The following is an 18,077-nucleotide window of genomic DNA, read 5'->3' on the forward strand; positions in this document are numbered from 1 at the left end:
CGAGGGGACGGGAAGGTAAACTACATGTTCAAAACTACATGTCTTTCATATGAAACTAATTCTATTCGAATTGTTTCTTCAGACTTAAGATCCTCATATATATATATATATATATATATATATTTAGCGCTATCATAGATGTCGTCGACAAACATTTTATATTAGTTTCAATATTTTTTCATAAAGACATAATATAGAGATCTCTTCATTCATATTTTCAGGTACCTGAATCTCTCTTGAGATTTTATGAAGTGTTATGTCATGTGATATTCTAGATCACTTGCCTCCTTTATTATGATCATTTTGATCATTTGCTCATCTTCTTTATCAAGAAGTTTATTTGAAACCGATTTGTCTATATGCTTTAAGCGTACCATATACTTTGTCCTTCTAGGACTTAATATGAGCATTTGCAATGAGAATATAGTTACTTTCTTTGGGTCAGCAAATGCGTCCGGCATGCTTTGCAATATATTGCACATGAATTATCCTTTATGAACTTCAAGTTCATATTATCTTATTCGAGGATCGAGATGTATAAATAATAATTCATTCCATGTAACTTTTTCTCAATTGTTTATCATGTCTACCCCTCATGTTAAAAAAACTAACTTGGTACCTCAACTTTGAGAATCCACCTTTGTGCGTTATGGTGTTAATCAAAATATACACCGCACATAAATAATAATAATATGGAATTATTTGGTTCTTGACCCTGAACCACCGGCTACTCACTGCAAAAGAGATGGTAACAAGTTCATGGGCCAACAGGCGAGCGTGCTTTGGGACCTCTATTAGATGGGCCTAGGGGTGGCAAATGGGCGGATTAAAATGAGTTTGAATCAATAAAGGGCAAATTACACATTTGACTGGTCGGCAAAAAATAATTACATTCGCTAGCCAAAATATATGTATATTATACATTAATATATAAAAAAATATATATATTATCGGCTATTATTTTGGGAGCGACTATACTGTTTAGTTTTTCGGCCATCAAAAAATTAGCAGGTTATTGACCCGACCGAAGTTTATTTGGGCTATGATGGGTGTGTCAAGATGGGCTAAATAATGGTCACAGCCCAACCTGCTCACAGTGACCCATCATTTTTTATCCACTAAAGAGAACCCTTGAAAAGATCTAAACAAAGATAAAAAGGAGAAGATTTTTAGAGTTAATCAGAACCATATGTGTTCTTATATCATTTTAATACCATGTGTAATATGTATACACAAGAAAATCACTGACCCAACACAGACTATAAAGTTTTATTGGCAACATCAGATGAGCACAACACATGTACAAAAGATACTTCCAGCACAGCATGCCAATACACATCACACAGAATAACCAAAATCGACAAGATTTCACCAGCTTTCTGTCAAACATTTTCAGATTCTATATGTAATATGTAACAACCATGTAACTTAGCAGAAAAAAGTAGCAGCATAACCTACAGAATGCTAAATGCAAGAAATAAGAAAATCAACAAGGGGAAGGAAAATATCGAAATAAATTACAAGACCCACCAAGTTTAAAGCTTTACTAAACAAAATAGTGAAAAGGAACGCGAACACGCACAAACACACACACACAGAGACCTATTTGACCTCACCTGATGGTAGAACTGCGCAAAGCTAGGGGGATCTTAGTGAAGGTTTGCAGGACTGAAGGGCTGATTTCATGGTTTATGCGACGGAAATGGGCTGATTTGGGCGACGAAAATGGAACAGGTCAAGTTGGGCATTACTAATACAATTTAAAATGGAAGAGATTGGAGCTACTAGCGGATCTTGTACATTGGGCTTGCAAAGTTGTACTGTGAAGTTAGTGAGGAGTCGTTAACAAGTTTTGTTTCTTACATTTGAGTCCAGTTAACTAGATCGCTTTATTATTTAATCACCCCTTGTAAGTTTTTCTTATTATCTTCTAGTCCTTTGGTCTGTTGTACTGAGTAGTACCTCATCTTGAAGGCATGAATGAAAAATCTATATTTTATTTTGAAATTTTTACCTCCTATAGCAAACGTTAACACCTTATTTATTTTAAATAAATACCCTGTGTAATGTGTATACACAAGAAAATCATCGACCCAACACAGACTATAAAGTTTAATTGGCAACATCAGATGAGCACAACACATGTACAAAAGGTACTTCCAGCACAGCACGCTAATACACAGCACATAGAATAACCAAAATCAACAAGATTTCACCAGCTTTCTGTCAAACATTTTCAGATTCTATATGTAATATGTAACAACCATGTAACTTAGCAGAAAAAAGTAGCAGCATAACCTGCAGAATGCTAAATGCAAGAAATAAGATAATCAACAAGGGGAAGAAAAATATCGAAATAAATTGCAAGACCCACCAAGTTTGAAGCTTTACTAAACGAAACAGTGAAACGGAACGCGAGCACACACAAACACACACACACACACACACACACACACACACAGAGACCTATTTGACGTCACCTGCGGATGGTAGAACTGCGCGAAGCTAGAAGGATCTTAGCGAAGGTTTGCAGGACTGTCAGCGGGCAAAGACTGAAGGGCTGATTTCATGGGTTATACGACGGAAACGGGCTGATTTAGGCGACGAAAATGGAACGGGTCAAGTTGGGCATTGCTGATACAATTTAAAATGGAAGAGATTGGAGCTACCCTCATTTTGAAGGCATGAATGAAAAATCTATATTTTATTTTCCTTAGTTCCTTTTCTTCTTAGTTTTAGCTTAGCCCTAGTTAACTTCTTCTTCTTTGAAATTCAATATTTGTATCACATAGCCAACTAATCAGTCCAATTTTAAAAAATATTTGAAGTTTAGTCAATTTTGACAAATTTTAAACCGTATGTTCGGTTGCTTCTTTTCTCTTCTTGTTTTCTTCATGCCTTTGGGTTTGAAATTTCAAATTACCTGGCCAAACTTTATACCTAAAGGTTTGAAGTTTTTTTTTTTTGAGTAAGTCTAAGTAGAAATGGCGCGGGGTAGCCACTTTTTAAAGTGGTATTTACTTTTTATCTAGCATTTTTAATGCTGAGCAAAAATAGCCACTACTCTATTAAAATTAATATGAAAAGACGAAGTTACCCTTTCTTCTATCTCTTTTCCATCCCAAACCCTCTATCAAAATTTCAAAACCCTTTCTCCTGATCAAAATTTCCCAAACTCGTTACTTCTCTTCCCCATGCAGGCAAACCACTTCCTCGTTGCAGACCACTTCTCTATCTTTATTTCTTTTTCTTTTTCTTTTGGTTGGTTAGGTTCTTGTTGTCTTTTAGGCTTTGGGTTTTAATTAATCTGATAGTTATTATCTGTTATATGTCGTGGTTTTGACTATACTGTTTCCATTTAGTTGATGGGACCCTTTACCATTTTATGGAATTGAATTTTATTGTGTTAAGGACATGTAGTCCTGAAGTCCTAAAGTTAAGTTAAAAAGTTAAGGACATGGTCCTGAACTTAGAGTTTCAAGTTCAAAAGTTAAGGAAATGTAGTCCTGAAGTCCTAAAGTTAAGTTCAATAGTTAAGGCCACAAGTTCAAAAGTTAAGGACAGGCAGTCTTTAACTTACAGTTACAAGTTCTAAAGTTAAGGACATGCAGTCCTTAACTTTTAGTTACAAGTTCAAAAGTTAAGGACAGACAGTCCTTAACTTACAGTTACAAGTTCAAAAGTTAAGGACAATAGGTCCTTAACTTTGATTTCCAAGTTCAAAAGTTAAGGACAGACAGTCCTTAACTTACAGTTACACGTTCAAAAGTTAAGGATAAGCAGTCCTCAACTTACAGTTACAAGTTCAAAAGTTAAGGACAATAGGTCCTTAACTTTGACTTACAAGTTCAAAAGTTAAGGACGCTTGGTCTTGAAGTTTGAGTTCCAAGTTCAAAGGTTAAGGACATGTAGCCTTGAAGTCCTGAACTTAGAGTTCCAAGTTCAAAAGTTAAGGACATGTAGTCCTGAAGTCCTGAACTTAGAGTTACAGGTTCAAAAGTAAAGGACATGTAGTTTTGAAGTCCTGAACTTAGAGTTCCAAGTTCAAAAGTTAAGGACACGTAGTCCTGAAGTCCTGAAGTTAAGGACATGAGCAGAAGGGTATTTTCGTCCGAACAATTAAAGTTTATTAAAGCAGTGGCTAAAGACTAAAGAGATTTTAAATGGTGGCTTAAAAGTAAATACATGTGTTATTAGTGGTCAACCGTGCACTTCCCCCTAAGTCTAAAGGTTTGAAGTTTGACCTGCCAGCCCGTTTGGACATAAGAAATTTTTCTCTTTTTTCCAAATTTTTTTTTTACTTTCTGTTGAAATCAGCTTTTGTTCATAAAGTTTCCAAGTTTTCACTTAAAGATGCATTTTGAAAATTCCCGAAAATTTAAAAAACTCCAAAAACTTATTTTTCAAAATTTTGACTCAAATCACTCACAAAACTTTAAAACAACCTAAAATTATATTCATGTCCAAACACAACTCAAAATTTCAAATACCATTTTCACTTGAAAAAAAATTTCACCCTTTTTTCGAATTTCACAATTCTTATGTCCAAACGCGCACTAAAACTTTATATGTTCGAGTATGAAGTTATGCTCTACCGGAAAGTTTAAAATGCACAAATAGACGTTTTTGAGGTCTATAAATTTAGCTTTCGCAGTTCACAATTCAAACCCCACCATTTGAACTCGGGAAACTTGAGAGAAACCTCATAAATAAAGGTCTAAAGTTTAATCATGAGGTAGCTACATCTTGTAAACTTCAGCTATTTTTTAAATAACTGTTCTAAAATTAGCTAGTTGTGCACCTGACCTTGTAATACGACAATGGGTTGATTGATTTTGGGTTAGATTTGTAGAAATGATACCAAAGTAGTCACTTTAAAGGGCTGCTATTTAGAAAAGAGCCAATGCGTCCTGAATTTAACTTTTCAGTTCGATTTTTCTGGATAAAAGTATTCTGAATTGTCCTGAAAGTTAAAAAATTTCCTCCGATCCACAAAAGATGACCATTGTACCTTTTTATTTTGACCCAAAATAAATATCCATTTACATAATCAAGAAGAAATTACTTTTATTTTTCCAAAATTTACTTTTATTTTTCCAAAATTTGCTCTTATTTACGTATTACAATATGTCAAGGTAATAATTAATTAAGATTAATTTAGTGACTACATCTTTTTTTCTCTAGGAGTTCGTATTTCATTAATGGGTGTGCCAAAGATAAAATGGTCATTTGTCACTTATTATGGACCAGGAGTACTAGTTAATCTCTAAATAGCGTAAAAATTGCACGGGGCGCCCTATTTCGGCGCCCCTTTTTAACCTGTAGCCGCTTTGTCTTTCTGTTTGCACCCGTACCCACTTTTTAAAAAACTTCAGCTTCCCTTTCTCCTCCCCTTCTCCTTCTTCATTTTCTCATTGTCTGGAAACACAACTCCGTGAGGACTGAGGAATGATATGGTCATACCATTGATCAGAAAAAGGCACCAATTTTTATCCAACAAAAAAACAGCAACACGAAAATCAAATATGTTGTAATATAGATAAAACATAGAAACCGTAAAGAAAATGGAGAAACTGATCATCAGCGATCAGAGATTCAAATGTTAAAAAGAAAAGTTTTCGAAAACGAAATAACATAACAACAAAGCATTTATTTTGCAATAAAAACAGAACGCAAAATCGGATGCATTAGATGATCACAATACAGTTAATTAGATGTAACTGTATCTTCTTGGTGTCCTGAGCTGAAGTTAATTAGACAAAAACTTCAGCTCTATAGCTGAAGTTTTTCAGTTACAACACAAAAACTTTAGCTCTAGAGCTGAAGTTTTCTATTACAACATAAAAACTTCAGCTCTAGAGCTGAAGTTTTTCAGTTACAACACAAAAACTTCAGCTACAACACAAAAACTTCAGCTCTAGAGCTGAAGTTTTCTAGTTACAACATAGAAACTTCAGAGCTGAAGTTTTCCGGTTACAAAGACAAAAACTTCAGCTCTAGAGCTGAAGTTTCCCGGTTACTAAACAAAAACTTATAAAATAAAACTTCAGCTCTAGAGCTGAAGTTTTTATTTTATAACTGGCAAACTTCAGCTCTAGAGCTGAAGTTTCCCGATTACAAAGACAAAAACTTCAGCCCGGTTACTAAACAAAAACTTATAAAATAAAACTTCAGCTCTAGAGCTGAAGTTCGCGAGTTACAAAACAAAAACTTGAGCTCTAGAGCTGAACTTCAGGCCCGGCTACTAAAATGCTGAAGTTTTGTGTGATTGCCTTTGCTACTTCAGCCCCGTGTGCTGAAGTTATGCGAAAAAGCGAGTACGCTTGCAATTTTTTTTGCAAAGCGGCATAGGTTAAAATGTGGCACAAAAAGCGGGTATAGATACAAATGCACCCTAAATAGCATCCCTCAAAATGACTATATGTGCACTTGACCCGATAGATTTGACCCCAATAGAATTCGAACTCGTACTCCAGTTCATGATTCAGCAATCAAAATCTCCAAACATACTACTAACACCTCCTTTTGGGAAAAACATCTGAATATTACAGTAGCTATTAAAGACAATGAAATGATGCATCAAACAACAAACTGTAATTTTGAAATCAACATCATTATAATTTCCAATGTCTGCCTCAAGCAAGTTTTTAAAAGCAAAATCTAGGTTCTTCAACTATGCAAACAACAAAATCCGTAAGTAGACAACAAACTTCCTAAAATAAGCTCAAGGGAAACCGGTGAAGGGAATACATTATGCAGAGAGACCAATATTTTCTTCTAATCGAAAAGACTGAAGCCCATGTCCTGCAAAAGAAGACCAATATTTTCTTCTAATCGAAAAGACTGAAGCCCATGTCCTGCAAAAGAAGACCAGAAAACAATGTTAACAGACGCAAAGGACATTTAAAGAAGATGTAGCCAACACAATGTACAATAAGAGGGACGGGTTATCTAAAATGGGAGACATACATCGTCGGACTCCTCTTTCTCCTCCTTTTTTTCTTCCTTCTTCTCCTCAGCAGGGGCTGCAGCAGCTCCTCCACCAGTAGGTGCAGCAACTGCAACAGCACCACCACCACCAGCAGGTACTGAAGCCAACTTTTCTCTGCCGGCAGCAATCAGCTCAGTGATGTCTTTTCCCTCAACTTGAGACAAGAGCAGTTCGATTCTGTCATCATCAGCCTCAGCACCAACTGCAGAGAATGTGGAACCCCAAACATGAGTGTAACACAAACAAGAAGCCACAAGAAGCATGTACATAATAGTTATTGATAATAAGGTTACGGCTTCATCTGTTTAAGACATCTCAAAGAAGTCTGCAGCGTAAATCAATTATTATGCTTTCCTCTATACAGGAAACCAAAATTACACAGTATTCCTACTGCATATACCTATGAGAGGTACACCATAACACTAAAATCTCACTATTGCAGATTAGTAGCAATCAATAACACTATGCTCACTTCTCACCAAATAAAAAAATATAACAGAAACATACGAAATGATACAGGGAACTAGCAACACAGTTTCTAGTCAATAAACCTAGTCTATCTTGTACTTCAACAGCCTGCCGAGCATGGAGTAAATGTCAACTTCAAAAATATTTGCAAATTTGAATCATTTTCTACTACAAATTTTAACATTATTTTAAATCTTTTCAATTACAAAATTTCATGATTCTAGTTTTTTTGTAATATTATTATAATAACATGTAGATGCCCCGGAGTTCTCCAACCACAAAGAGAAAATGGTATACGGACAGGGATATATATAAAGAGCATCACACTCACTTTCGCTTCAAGGGAACGAGTCGGTCAAAAACTAATGAATTTTGCCAACCAGATAGTAAAGCATTCTAGTTTTTTCATAATTCTTAATAAGAAAATTTTATTTCAAAAAGAAGAAGAAAACAATGTCAATAAAATTTAAATGTGTTAATCCTCCTACTTTAAAACCCCCCTCTCTTTCGTCCAGGATGGATGGCATACTCTTCCCATAAAGTCCAAGTATATCCCGGGGCTTATGATATTATCCGCATGTAACAAAGCTTAATCCCTAGTTTTATAAGCCCCGAAAATTAAAGAAATGCCATAAGTTATGTTACTCCATTACCCATGTTAGATGATTCTAGGCACATAAATATATTAAACAAAAAATTTAGGTGCATTTGCACCTAAATGCCATCATTTTCTCATTGTGCATTTGGACATTAATTCCTTTAAGAAAAAGGTATATGCAAAGCCCATCACCCAAACCCCTTACCGATGTGTCCTCTAGTGAGCGTCTTTAAATACACGACAACAAACACAAACTCTCAATCCCAAACTAATTGGAATTGGCTATATGATTCAATAACATACACTCCATCACTCAATTAATACTAATTTCATTTCAGTACCCCATAATTTATCTTTTAGTACTATTTGCTCCACTATACTCGTATAATATCTCCATATTTTAGTAACCAAAAATTAGCTATTTCCAGCTCCAAAAACTCAGTGAATAATGGATCTGTCCCAACCCTTCTCCACCTAAATACCACTATTCATTTTTCTTCAAGCAGGAAATTCCCGAGAGCTAGTCGCGCAGCGACAGGATTCTAACCGTTAGACCGAGACATGCGCTTGGCCCATACATAACCAGCGTAAGCTCCAAAGCCATGAAATACAACTACCACACGTCCAATGTTGCACTACCTTTATCCTAAACTAAAAACCCAGGGCATCCAACTCTTTTCCTAATTAAACAATCAATTTTGTTTTAGAAAAAAAACTATTTACACTGCAAATAATATCTATATCTATAAAATCAAAAAGAGTAAGAGGGTAAAAAGTTTTTTTTTTACCGCAACCAAGGATGCTTTTCAAGTCTTTAGCTGAAGGTGATGCATTGCCACCCAAAACGGCCAACAAATAAGCTGCAATTACCTTCATTTTTTCCTCTCTGTATCAAAATAATCTACACAACTCAAACAGAAAATATTTAGATACAAAAATTGAAACACATAAATAGAAACAGAGAAGAAGAAATATGAAGAGAGAAATTACTTGTAAAAGCTATGAAAGCCTTCTTCTTCAGTGGTCGTTTTAGGGACTGCGTCTAGGGTTTCTTACTGGCGAAATGATGCGCATTTATATATATGATTAGGGTTTTTTAGGAGGTCCGTTGGTATTGTGGAGTTTACATTAATACCCTTGCTTATTCTTCAGATTTTCTAGATTGACCTTAGCTAAAAGTTGTGATATTTAAAGTTTACAAAATTATCAAGTTTATATATTTCCGGCGTTTCAATCGATATTGGCATAATTGGAGAAGGCACAAATTTAAAAAAAGAAATAAATATATATTTAAAATTTATGATCTTAAATGTATCAAAATATTTGTGTAATTATAGGATTTAAAATTTGTAATTCTAGAAATAGCAAAATAATTGAGGTCGCAGATCCACCCCCCTCCCGCATACTTGTTCAATCGAGCTCGCTGCACAGGACTTGTCTAGTGGGTTTTTACCTCTCTAATATGATTTGTGACTATTGTATTTAGGTGACGATAAAATCTTGTCAATAAATGTAAAATAAGAAAGTCGAGTTAAAGGGCAGCCAGGCACTAAGATCCCACTATGTACGAAATCCGGAGAGGACCGAACCACAAAGATCTATCGTACGCAGCCTTTCCCTGAAAAATGTTGTTTCCAGGTAGGGATGACAAAGTGGTTAAAAGAAAACATTTAACCACCCATATTATTCACTAAAAAATAGGTTGGATAATGAACTTTTTAAAAACTGGTCAAATATGAGTAAGAACCATATTATCCATTTAGAAAATGAATAACCAATGAGTAACCAATGAATAACCAATGTGTCTAACCAATGAAACTAAAAATTCTCCCAAAAGTGATCATATACAAGAATCATGGATATTACCCATATTATTCGCCGATTAATCCATTTTTTATCCGTATTAAATATGAATCGGATCGGATAATTAATCCGTTTTTTTATTAACCATTTTTCACCCGAACCATATCCGGCCACCCACCCCCCCACCTTGCCACTCCTATTTCCAGGTCAAAAGTCGAGTTAAATTATTTTGAACTTAAAATATACAATTATTTTTCGACAGACTAATAAAGAAATAGTTATTCATTTTTTGAGCAGGGAGGAGTACTTTCATCTTCGTCTGTTTTGTCATGAAAAGAAAATGGTAAAAACTAACTTGTCGCATGGTCTGTCATTTTATTTTTTTTGTTTATAAAGATGAACTTTGGATAAAATTATGGGATGACTATTTACTCCTTTATGCACAAAACAGAATGGTGTTATGTTTATTTAAACCAACCTTATCCTCTACAAAATTAAGCTTATGTATTATAGATTGTGTCCTTGTGCCGAGGGCCGATACTTTCGGCCCTGGCCCTATCTTTATAAAATAAGGGTAACGTCTTCGTACACACTACCCACCACATACAGAGCCACCACATACAGAGGATAAACCAAGAAATAGCCATATCCACATAGCAGCAGCCAAGATTATAACATCAATATAAACATCACTTCAGAGAAAAGGAGAAAAATATTGTTCAAACTTAGTACATTACTACAAAGATCATACTTGGTTGAAGTAAAAAAAAAGAGCAGAAGATCAACATCTACCACATAAGAAAAGTATGAACAACATACACAAAACACAGTCATTGCCTTCCTAACTACACCAAAACATACTGCTACCGACGTCCGTTGCGAATACAGGAGAATAGGCAAAATATGGATGTACATCAATTTTCCGCTCCATTTTCCTTCATTGCTATGCTTCATCTGTATCATATACAACACCCTGCTCGTCGAATTTTACTGCCACCAAGTACCTTATGCTCACCTAGACAGACAAGAACCATGCAATATGTCAATACCACCGAGCGAATTCAAAAAATGAAAAAAATCAGCATGCCAAGAAGTCTAGAGTATTCAACATCTAACATAATATATAACAAAACAAAATTCAACTCTATGTACACAACAAAAATTCCGACACATGTTCTGTCGGAAGCGGACCCAAGATTTGAAGGTCGGGGTGCATTGCTTTCGACCAAAATCTACTTTATATAGGGTATTCATGAAATTTTGTCTAACTTTCCGAGTGCTGGTGACCTTATGACCAAAATCTACTTTGTGCATACGGTATTCATGAAAATTTTGTCGAATTTTACGGGTGCGTGACCTCTCACTTGATAACATAGGTCCACGGTCCGCCTCTGTGTCAGGTGACCCCCTTCCGCCCCCTAATGCTCCGCCCATGCTTCAAACCACATATTAAACCTATTGTAGTAGGTTACATGCTACTTCTACACCGATGTATAGAAGTTGAACTCCCAAAAATGTATATAAAGTACCTGTTGTGGATCATAGACGGCGTATTCGTTGTACTCGAGGACACTATCCTTGTATTCTGATGGAATCAGCCTACCACAAGGTACTTTAATATCATCCTTCCAAACAAAATGCTCTTTCTCATCAGTTTTCTTCCTTCCAAGTCCTTTTACTCCAATTTTCTTCTCTTCCAATGCTTTAGTATCCTGCTTATAATACAAATCACACAATCAGATCAAATACAAAATAAAACTTTTCTGAGTCGTTTTCTTTAATATTATGTTTACTACCTCAGGAGGACTAGAGAACTCTTTAATTTCTTCTCCTAGTGAAGCAACAGCTAATACCAAGAAACCTTCTGGCCTGTCTATAGCTGTGAAACCATATCTTGCCGCTTCTGCTGCAGCATCCGAACAAACAACAGCCCTTCCAAACTGCACACATATATAGCGGTGAGTGCAAATGCATGGTAACGGTACCATTTCCTTTTACGAAGACAATATCGTACCATGTATCCTGATACAGGAAGTGAACAAACTGAAGGTAGGAAACCTTTCTGCAAGTGCCTCAAAAGATTTGAACTCCTCGTACCTGATCGACAATAACATTCATCGTCGTGAACACAACCATCAATCCAGAATTATTTATATGCCATAGAAAATACTTACCACACCAGAGAAGAACTTTGTTTGGTATTTTCTTGATGTCATCAAGAGAAGGGCAAGCACTAACTTCAACAGAAAATATATTCTCAACTGAGACCCCATAGCTCTGGTGAACGTGCAATTCTTTTCAGTTCAGATCAGAGTGGAAATTCAAACTTTGAAAGAGATGATTGGAGGGAGAATAAATCTTACCATATCTCCGACTCTGATCGGTTCGTAAGTTTTCTCTAGGTAGTTCACTATCATTTTGTAGTCATCTGAGTCTTTCTCTAAAGGAGAAACAAAACAGCCGAGTTTGTTGTAACGCTCGAAGAGAGGATCATCAAGTGTAGAGCCAGACATGTCTTCAATAATGCGTGATGCAAAATTGACGTCCCGAATAGTTTCATAGGCAGATGCAGCCTTGATAATTTGCAGACAGTAAGATGAACACATTAATATCCAATGCTAAAGATTTGAAGGAAAAAAAAAAGAAACAGAGAAATGACTCTTACATGCTCGGCGAGATCGGTGTAGTCCCTGAAAGTAAAAGGCCTAATAGATGGCATGAGAGTAAACCATCTTTGGCTGAACTCATACCAAACACACTCTGCTGCCTGTCCTGTTTCCTTCATCGATTTTACTTTCTCCACAAAGTACAATAGAGTTTCTTCACCTGTAGAGCAAAAGTAAATAAACCTCGAAACGTTTGTTACCTGTAAACAATGCACTATGCATAGAAAGACTTACATCTTTTCAAATGAAGATCAGTAAGCATTCCGATGGGAACTTCGGGTGAATCATGTCCCAGCTCCATTAAAGCATACCTTCATCCGGCATATATACAACACTTAAGGTTTGTTTCAGATGCTCAAGGAAAAGAGAGAAATCGTCACCAGTTTGAACGGCGTAATACCTGTAGATCTCCTGACTGCAAAGGACTTTCACGAAATTTGCTACCATCGGATCAAGCTTACTATGTGCAGCAGCGGAACCGAGTTGCCTTAGGCCGAGCGCTCCATGCCTAACCTCTACTCCGTCATCCTACAGAATTCCAAAGCGGCAATTATTAACCATATATATGCCTTAATGTTTGGCAAACACTATGTAATTGTTTCCTGAAAACAAAGAACTTAAAGAGTGACGTACGACATCGATAGGGAAAAACTTGTGATGTTTCTTCTGAATCTTTTTTTCCCTTTCCCAGGATTCAAACTCATTTCCGGTTAGCTCTTCGAAGAGCCTAGCAAACTCCTGAATCGCATCGTCGACATCTTCCCATTCCTCTAGCTTGTCGTCTGCTCTTATGCTATCACCAATTCTGCCCTTTTTACAGTACATGTGCAAACGATTCTCCGGCGACATGATAAGTTGCATAATACAGAAACTGCATCAATTTAAATAATCACTTCATCAGCAACTGCGGCATCTATTAGGGACTTAAAAAACAGGAGAACTTATGAGCATTACTCATTGATTTGGTTTTTTTGGTTGCAAACAGACAGTGCGCAATTATACAGTAATCCATCTTTCTCCAATATTCTTGCGCCTTCATCCTGCATCTTAGTGTCTTTGTGCACCCCTCTCTTTCCAAAAACTTTTAGCTACAATAAACAAAAGACAATAGTTGAAACAAACCTCAAATGTAAGTAGCAAATGTGAAAAGGAGGAAGCATACATCAGCTGTAATAGTCTCGAGCGCCTCCGCACTTGGATCCATCTTATCAAGTGAAATACCTCTACCTTCTACAGCAATGTCACTGGCGATGTCATACGCATCTAAAGGCTGAGCTTGCTCCTTTTCAATACTATCACTCAACCAAGCCTCCCTCACTACCGGTATACTCCTCTCCCTGAGGGACAATAATACCTCAGATCAGAGGTGGATGCAACATAAACTCGACGAGCTCAACCGAACCCAATAATGTCTTACACATAGCATAGATAACTATATGTAAACACTGAAAACCTAACAAATAAGTACTACTCCCTCAATTTGACTGGGCACGGGGTTTTAAGAAACAATGAAATACTTTTGAAACTTGTGGTTTAAAACAATCCACATATATTTGTGTGACTACATTAAGGGTAAAATGTGAAGCTTGAAATTACATTATTTCCAAATTTAGACAAGGGTCATTTTTTTAAAAAAGAAAAGAGAAAGGAAATAGGTTCATTCTTTTCGAAACGAAAAGAGTATAGTTTTGAACCATAATTGCAATAATGTGATGGATTCAACAGTGAAGTGGATCCGCCTCTGCCTAACATTACGAAATAGAAAGGCACTATAATTAGTCCAAGACTAATTCATGCAGAGTCAGTTAAATATACATACACAGCTTCAGCTACTTTAGATGAGCCCCCGCGATCCCGCTCAGCTGCAGAAACTACCAAGCAAGTCACTCCTGCGACCCCTGTCAGAAGGAACAATTTTAGCTTGAAAGCAACCGCAAAAGTAAATTTCATGACAAAATTAATTACACTGGAGAATTACCAATTACAGAGTTGTTCACTTTCCCCCCATATTCCTCGATTATCGATTTCCAGTATTGCTGTGCAGAATACAAACTCTTAGCAACACAAGAACCACACAATACGAGGCCAAAATCATGAGAACAGAAGTACATACATGGGTTCGAGTAAGACGACCAGCTAGAGATATCATCATTCCATCAAATGGTTTTTTCGGGGCAGAATATTTCCTTGGCGGGCGACTTTTCTTTGGGTCTCCACGTTTCTTGATCAGCTATTAGAAAAATAAGAGACGGTCATTTTTAGCCTGACTTCCAGTATTACAGCAAGAAAGGAAAAGATAAGGTTTTAGCACATTACATCATAGACTGGAGTACTTTCAACAGATTTAGGGAATCTAAGAGTGTCTTCTCTTCGAGGTGGTTCCCTCGTGCTGTAAATACAACTCGACCACTCGCTGTAATCTCCAACGCAGTGATAACGGTCGCCAGAGCATTCCAACATGCCACCACAAATTGGACAGTGGTCTAGTGGCCCGTAGAACATTATGTCTTGACTGTACAAGAGAAGGGGAGGGGATGAGCACATACAAATATCACAATACACCATACATTCATCTACTAAAGAAAATTTTCCGTATATAGCGGAAATTACATCCATCAGCCGTGTACTTCAGAATCTTTCTTCACTTGTACTATAATTAGATACAACAACAGCTACTACTACTACCGCTACACCTTAATCCAAGCAAGTCGGGCCGGCTATATGAATACTCACTAGCTACATTTTTCCATTTAAGCCCATCTTCGTCCAATATCACGTAAAATCAGTTTCTCTAGCACTCGAAGTTCTCTACATTTTCTACAACAAGAAGTCAACAACAACAACAACAACAACAACAACATACCCATTATAATCCCATAAGTAAGGCCTGGGGAGGGTAGTGTGTACGCACCCTTACCCCTGCCTTGGCAGGTCGAGAGGCTGTTTCCAATAGAAACTCGGTCGAACCCCGACCAATAACAAAGATTGCTCGGAGTTGGTCAAATCAAGCATGCATAACCAATCACAACAGAATACATAAAGAAACGCAATAGTGAAAAAGTCAAAAAAGCGGTAACATTTTCTACTAGCATATATATAAATTTATAATAAGCCTAACATACTATACCTAAAGTGAATGTACTAACATGACTAAAAATTATTCAGGTTCCAACTAAACTGGTGTGGCCTATGCTGTCATTATGATACGATGAAAAGTTAAATTTTTTGGACAAACTGGATTTATTTACCATCTAGGAACAACAGCATCATCGTCACCGGAAGAATATTGACCATTCGCTTCAAGAATTTCGCGCATTTGCTTGATGGAAAGATGCTCAGATATAGCCTTACAAAACTTCTCAAACTCAGCTCTGATATCGACCATCGATTCTTCACCTTCTTGGCCATTATCTTCCTCTGTTTTTGCCTTCTTTGGTGAAGCAGAATCTTGGCTCTTAGTTTCCGCCTTCTGCTTCCTTGTCATCTTCCTCTCGTCACTTGCTGTGTGCGCTTGAGATCGAGTTTCATGAACCTTCACATGCACAACATACAACACTACTTTTGTTAACACGTTCCGAGTTCAACTTCTATATACTGACAGTGTAAAAGAATACCTACTTGTACCTACCCATTATAAGTGGAATTACTAACTACAACCTACAATAACAATGGGCATAGATCACTTTTAGCCCGCGGCCAAAACTACGTCCACCCCGGCAGCCGCAAAAATGTGTAAAACTTGGTATATTTTTTGTATATATATCGGCTATTATTTTGAGAGCGACTATACACTATCATTTTCCCCAAAAACAATCTACTATCCACCCCGCAGCCGTAAAAGTGTATAGAGTGTATAATATTTATATATTTTTTTGTATATTACATATAAAAATGTATATGCAGACAAGAAAAAAATATACATTTTTTGGCTATTATTTTGAGAGCAGCTATACACTGTCATTTTCCCCAAAAACAATCTACTAAGTCCACCCCGCAGCCGTAAAAGTGTATACAATTTGTATATTTTTTTTGTATATTACATATAAAAATGTATATACAGACAACAAAAAATATACATTTTTCGGCTATTATTTTGAGAGAAATATACATTTTTCGGCTATTATTTTGAGAGTAGCTTTACAGTGTCATTTTACCCAATAAGATTAAATTACATGGCTAGAGTAACAATTTTTCACATAGGTAGTGTATATAAGTTAAAGACTTCAAGATAATGTTGCAAAGTTCTTATAAAATTTATATATATCAATGGAGAAAATTTTGCAGAATAAAAAACGTTTGCTTCAATTTTCTCACACTTAAACACAAAATGTTCAAACTACATAATCACTACATCCACAAACTTACCAAATTAAACACATGCATGATATTTTGCTTCCACAATTTTGAGAATCCTCAACATTACTCTCTACTATTTAGTAAAAACTAAGGACCCTTTAAATATTTATCAAAAAATTAAACAAAAGATTCTTCTTAGTTATATTACAAATTAGAATTTGAAAAAACCAACAAAAGAGTAACTTCCATTTTCAAGATTGAGCAAAAATACAGTGACCATATTAAGTAGAAACGAACCTTCATTTTTAATGAGAAAGAGTCAAAACAACACAAATACTTAGCCTCTGAATTGGGTAGAGAAATATATATATATATATATATTCTAAGAACTTATCAAAACCAAAGTTAAACAAGATTTCTTGAAATATATATACAGAATCAGAAATGGAAGTTTTAACTTTTTTTTACAGTTACCAACAAAAGGGTAATGAAGAGAGTGAGAGACAGACGTGGTAGTGTTGGGTTTTGTGTCATTAGTAGAAGGTGACAAGTGTACTATCAAATAGTCACTGCTTGACACGACTCGAGTAATTGATTTCTTGCTCCATATGTTTAACCGTTTCATGCAACAAAATATCGTATAATTTTTTGTCACCATTGTATGAGTTTGGAGCCGGGCTTTATTTATTGGTTATTATTGTGCTTTCTATTTATGTTTTGTTTCTTGTGATATTGTTATTTTATTTATAATTTTTATTGATGATATTGATATCTCTTTTCATCTTCCTGAGCAGAAAGTCTTTTAGAAATAATCTTTTTGCTCCTTGAGGTAGGAATAAAGTATGCGTACACATTATTTTTTTCAAATTTCACTAGTAAAATTTCACTAGATCGTTGTTGTTGTTGTATGATATACCGGGAAAATTCAAAAATAGCCAAATTTATAAGTGGTCATTCAAAAATAGCCACAGTGTTAAAAGTAATCGAAATTTAGTCACTTTTTATTAAAAGATAAATTTGAACGAAAACACTGTTCAAAATTCAGAAAAATACTCCAGTATAATATGATGGAGTTCCAGTATAATACACCGGTCCAGTATATTACACTTGAACTTTCCGCGTGTTGAAGTTCGAGCATAATATGCTGGAAGTTTATACACAGGTGCACCGATCTCAGGAACGAATCTCCATGTAAGGGACGGAGTGGTATGCCACCCGCAAGCTTTGGCCAAGATTGTATATATATATATATATA

The 18,077-nt window shown here is 35.9% G+C and overlaps 2 protein-coding genes across 3 annotated transcripts; both read right to left on the bottom strand.

The window, feature by feature from the left end:
• Positions 1-6,523: 6,523 nt before the first annotated feature.
• LOC109205779 (60S acidic ribosomal protein P2-2-like) lies at positions 6,524-9,152 on the bottom strand. Its single transcript, XM_019368527.1, has 4 exons — positions 9,048-9,152; positions 8,846-8,958; positions 6,970-7,193; positions 6,524-6,857 (listed from the first exon to the last, which is right to left on the bottom strand). Exons 2-4 carry the CDS (start codon positions 8,931-8,933, stop codon positions 6,831-6,833), a joined length of 339 nt encoding a protein of 112 aa, XP_019224072.1. The 5' UTR covers positions 8,934-8,958; positions 9,048-9,152; the 3' UTR covers positions 6,524-6,830.
• Positions 9,153-10,559: 1,407 nt separating this feature from the next.
• LOC109205780 (poly [ADP-ribose] polymerase 3-like) lies at positions 10,560-17,261 on the bottom strand. Of its 2 annotated transcripts, none has more exons than XM_019368530.1 (18): positions 17,120-17,261; positions 15,775-16,058; positions 14,843-15,038; positions 14,640-14,756; positions 14,505-14,562; positions 14,346-14,424; positions 13,689-13,863; positions 13,481-13,614; positions 13,160-13,397; positions 12,927-13,054; positions 12,761-12,837; positions 12,526-12,686; positions 12,224-12,433; positions 12,035-12,137; positions 11,875-11,957; positions 11,657-11,800; positions 11,390-11,572; positions 10,560-10,875 (listed from the first exon to the last, which is right to left on the bottom strand). In XM_019368530.1, the coding sequence occupies exons 1-18, from the start codon at positions 17,123-17,125 to the stop codon at positions 10,804-10,806; spliced, it is 2,448 nt and encodes an 815-aa protein (XP_019224075.1). In that variant the 5' UTR covers positions 17,126-17,261; the 3' UTR covers positions 10,560-10,803. The 2 variants fall into 2 exon arrangements, with proteins under 2 accessions (XP_019224075.1, XP_019224074.1); XM_019368529.1 differs by lacking the exon at positions 17,120-17,261 and adding an exon at positions 16,892-17,113.
• Between the last annotated feature and the right edge of the window lie 816 nt (positions 17,262-18,077).

This window comes from Nicotiana attenuata, unplaced genomic scaffold (genome assembly GCF_001879085.1).
Source record: "Nicotiana attenuata strain UT unplaced genomic scaffold, NIATTr2, whole genome shotgun sequence".
Lineage (NCBI taxonomy): Eukaryota > Viridiplantae > Streptophyta > Magnoliopsida > Solanales > Solanaceae > Nicotiana > Nicotiana attenuata.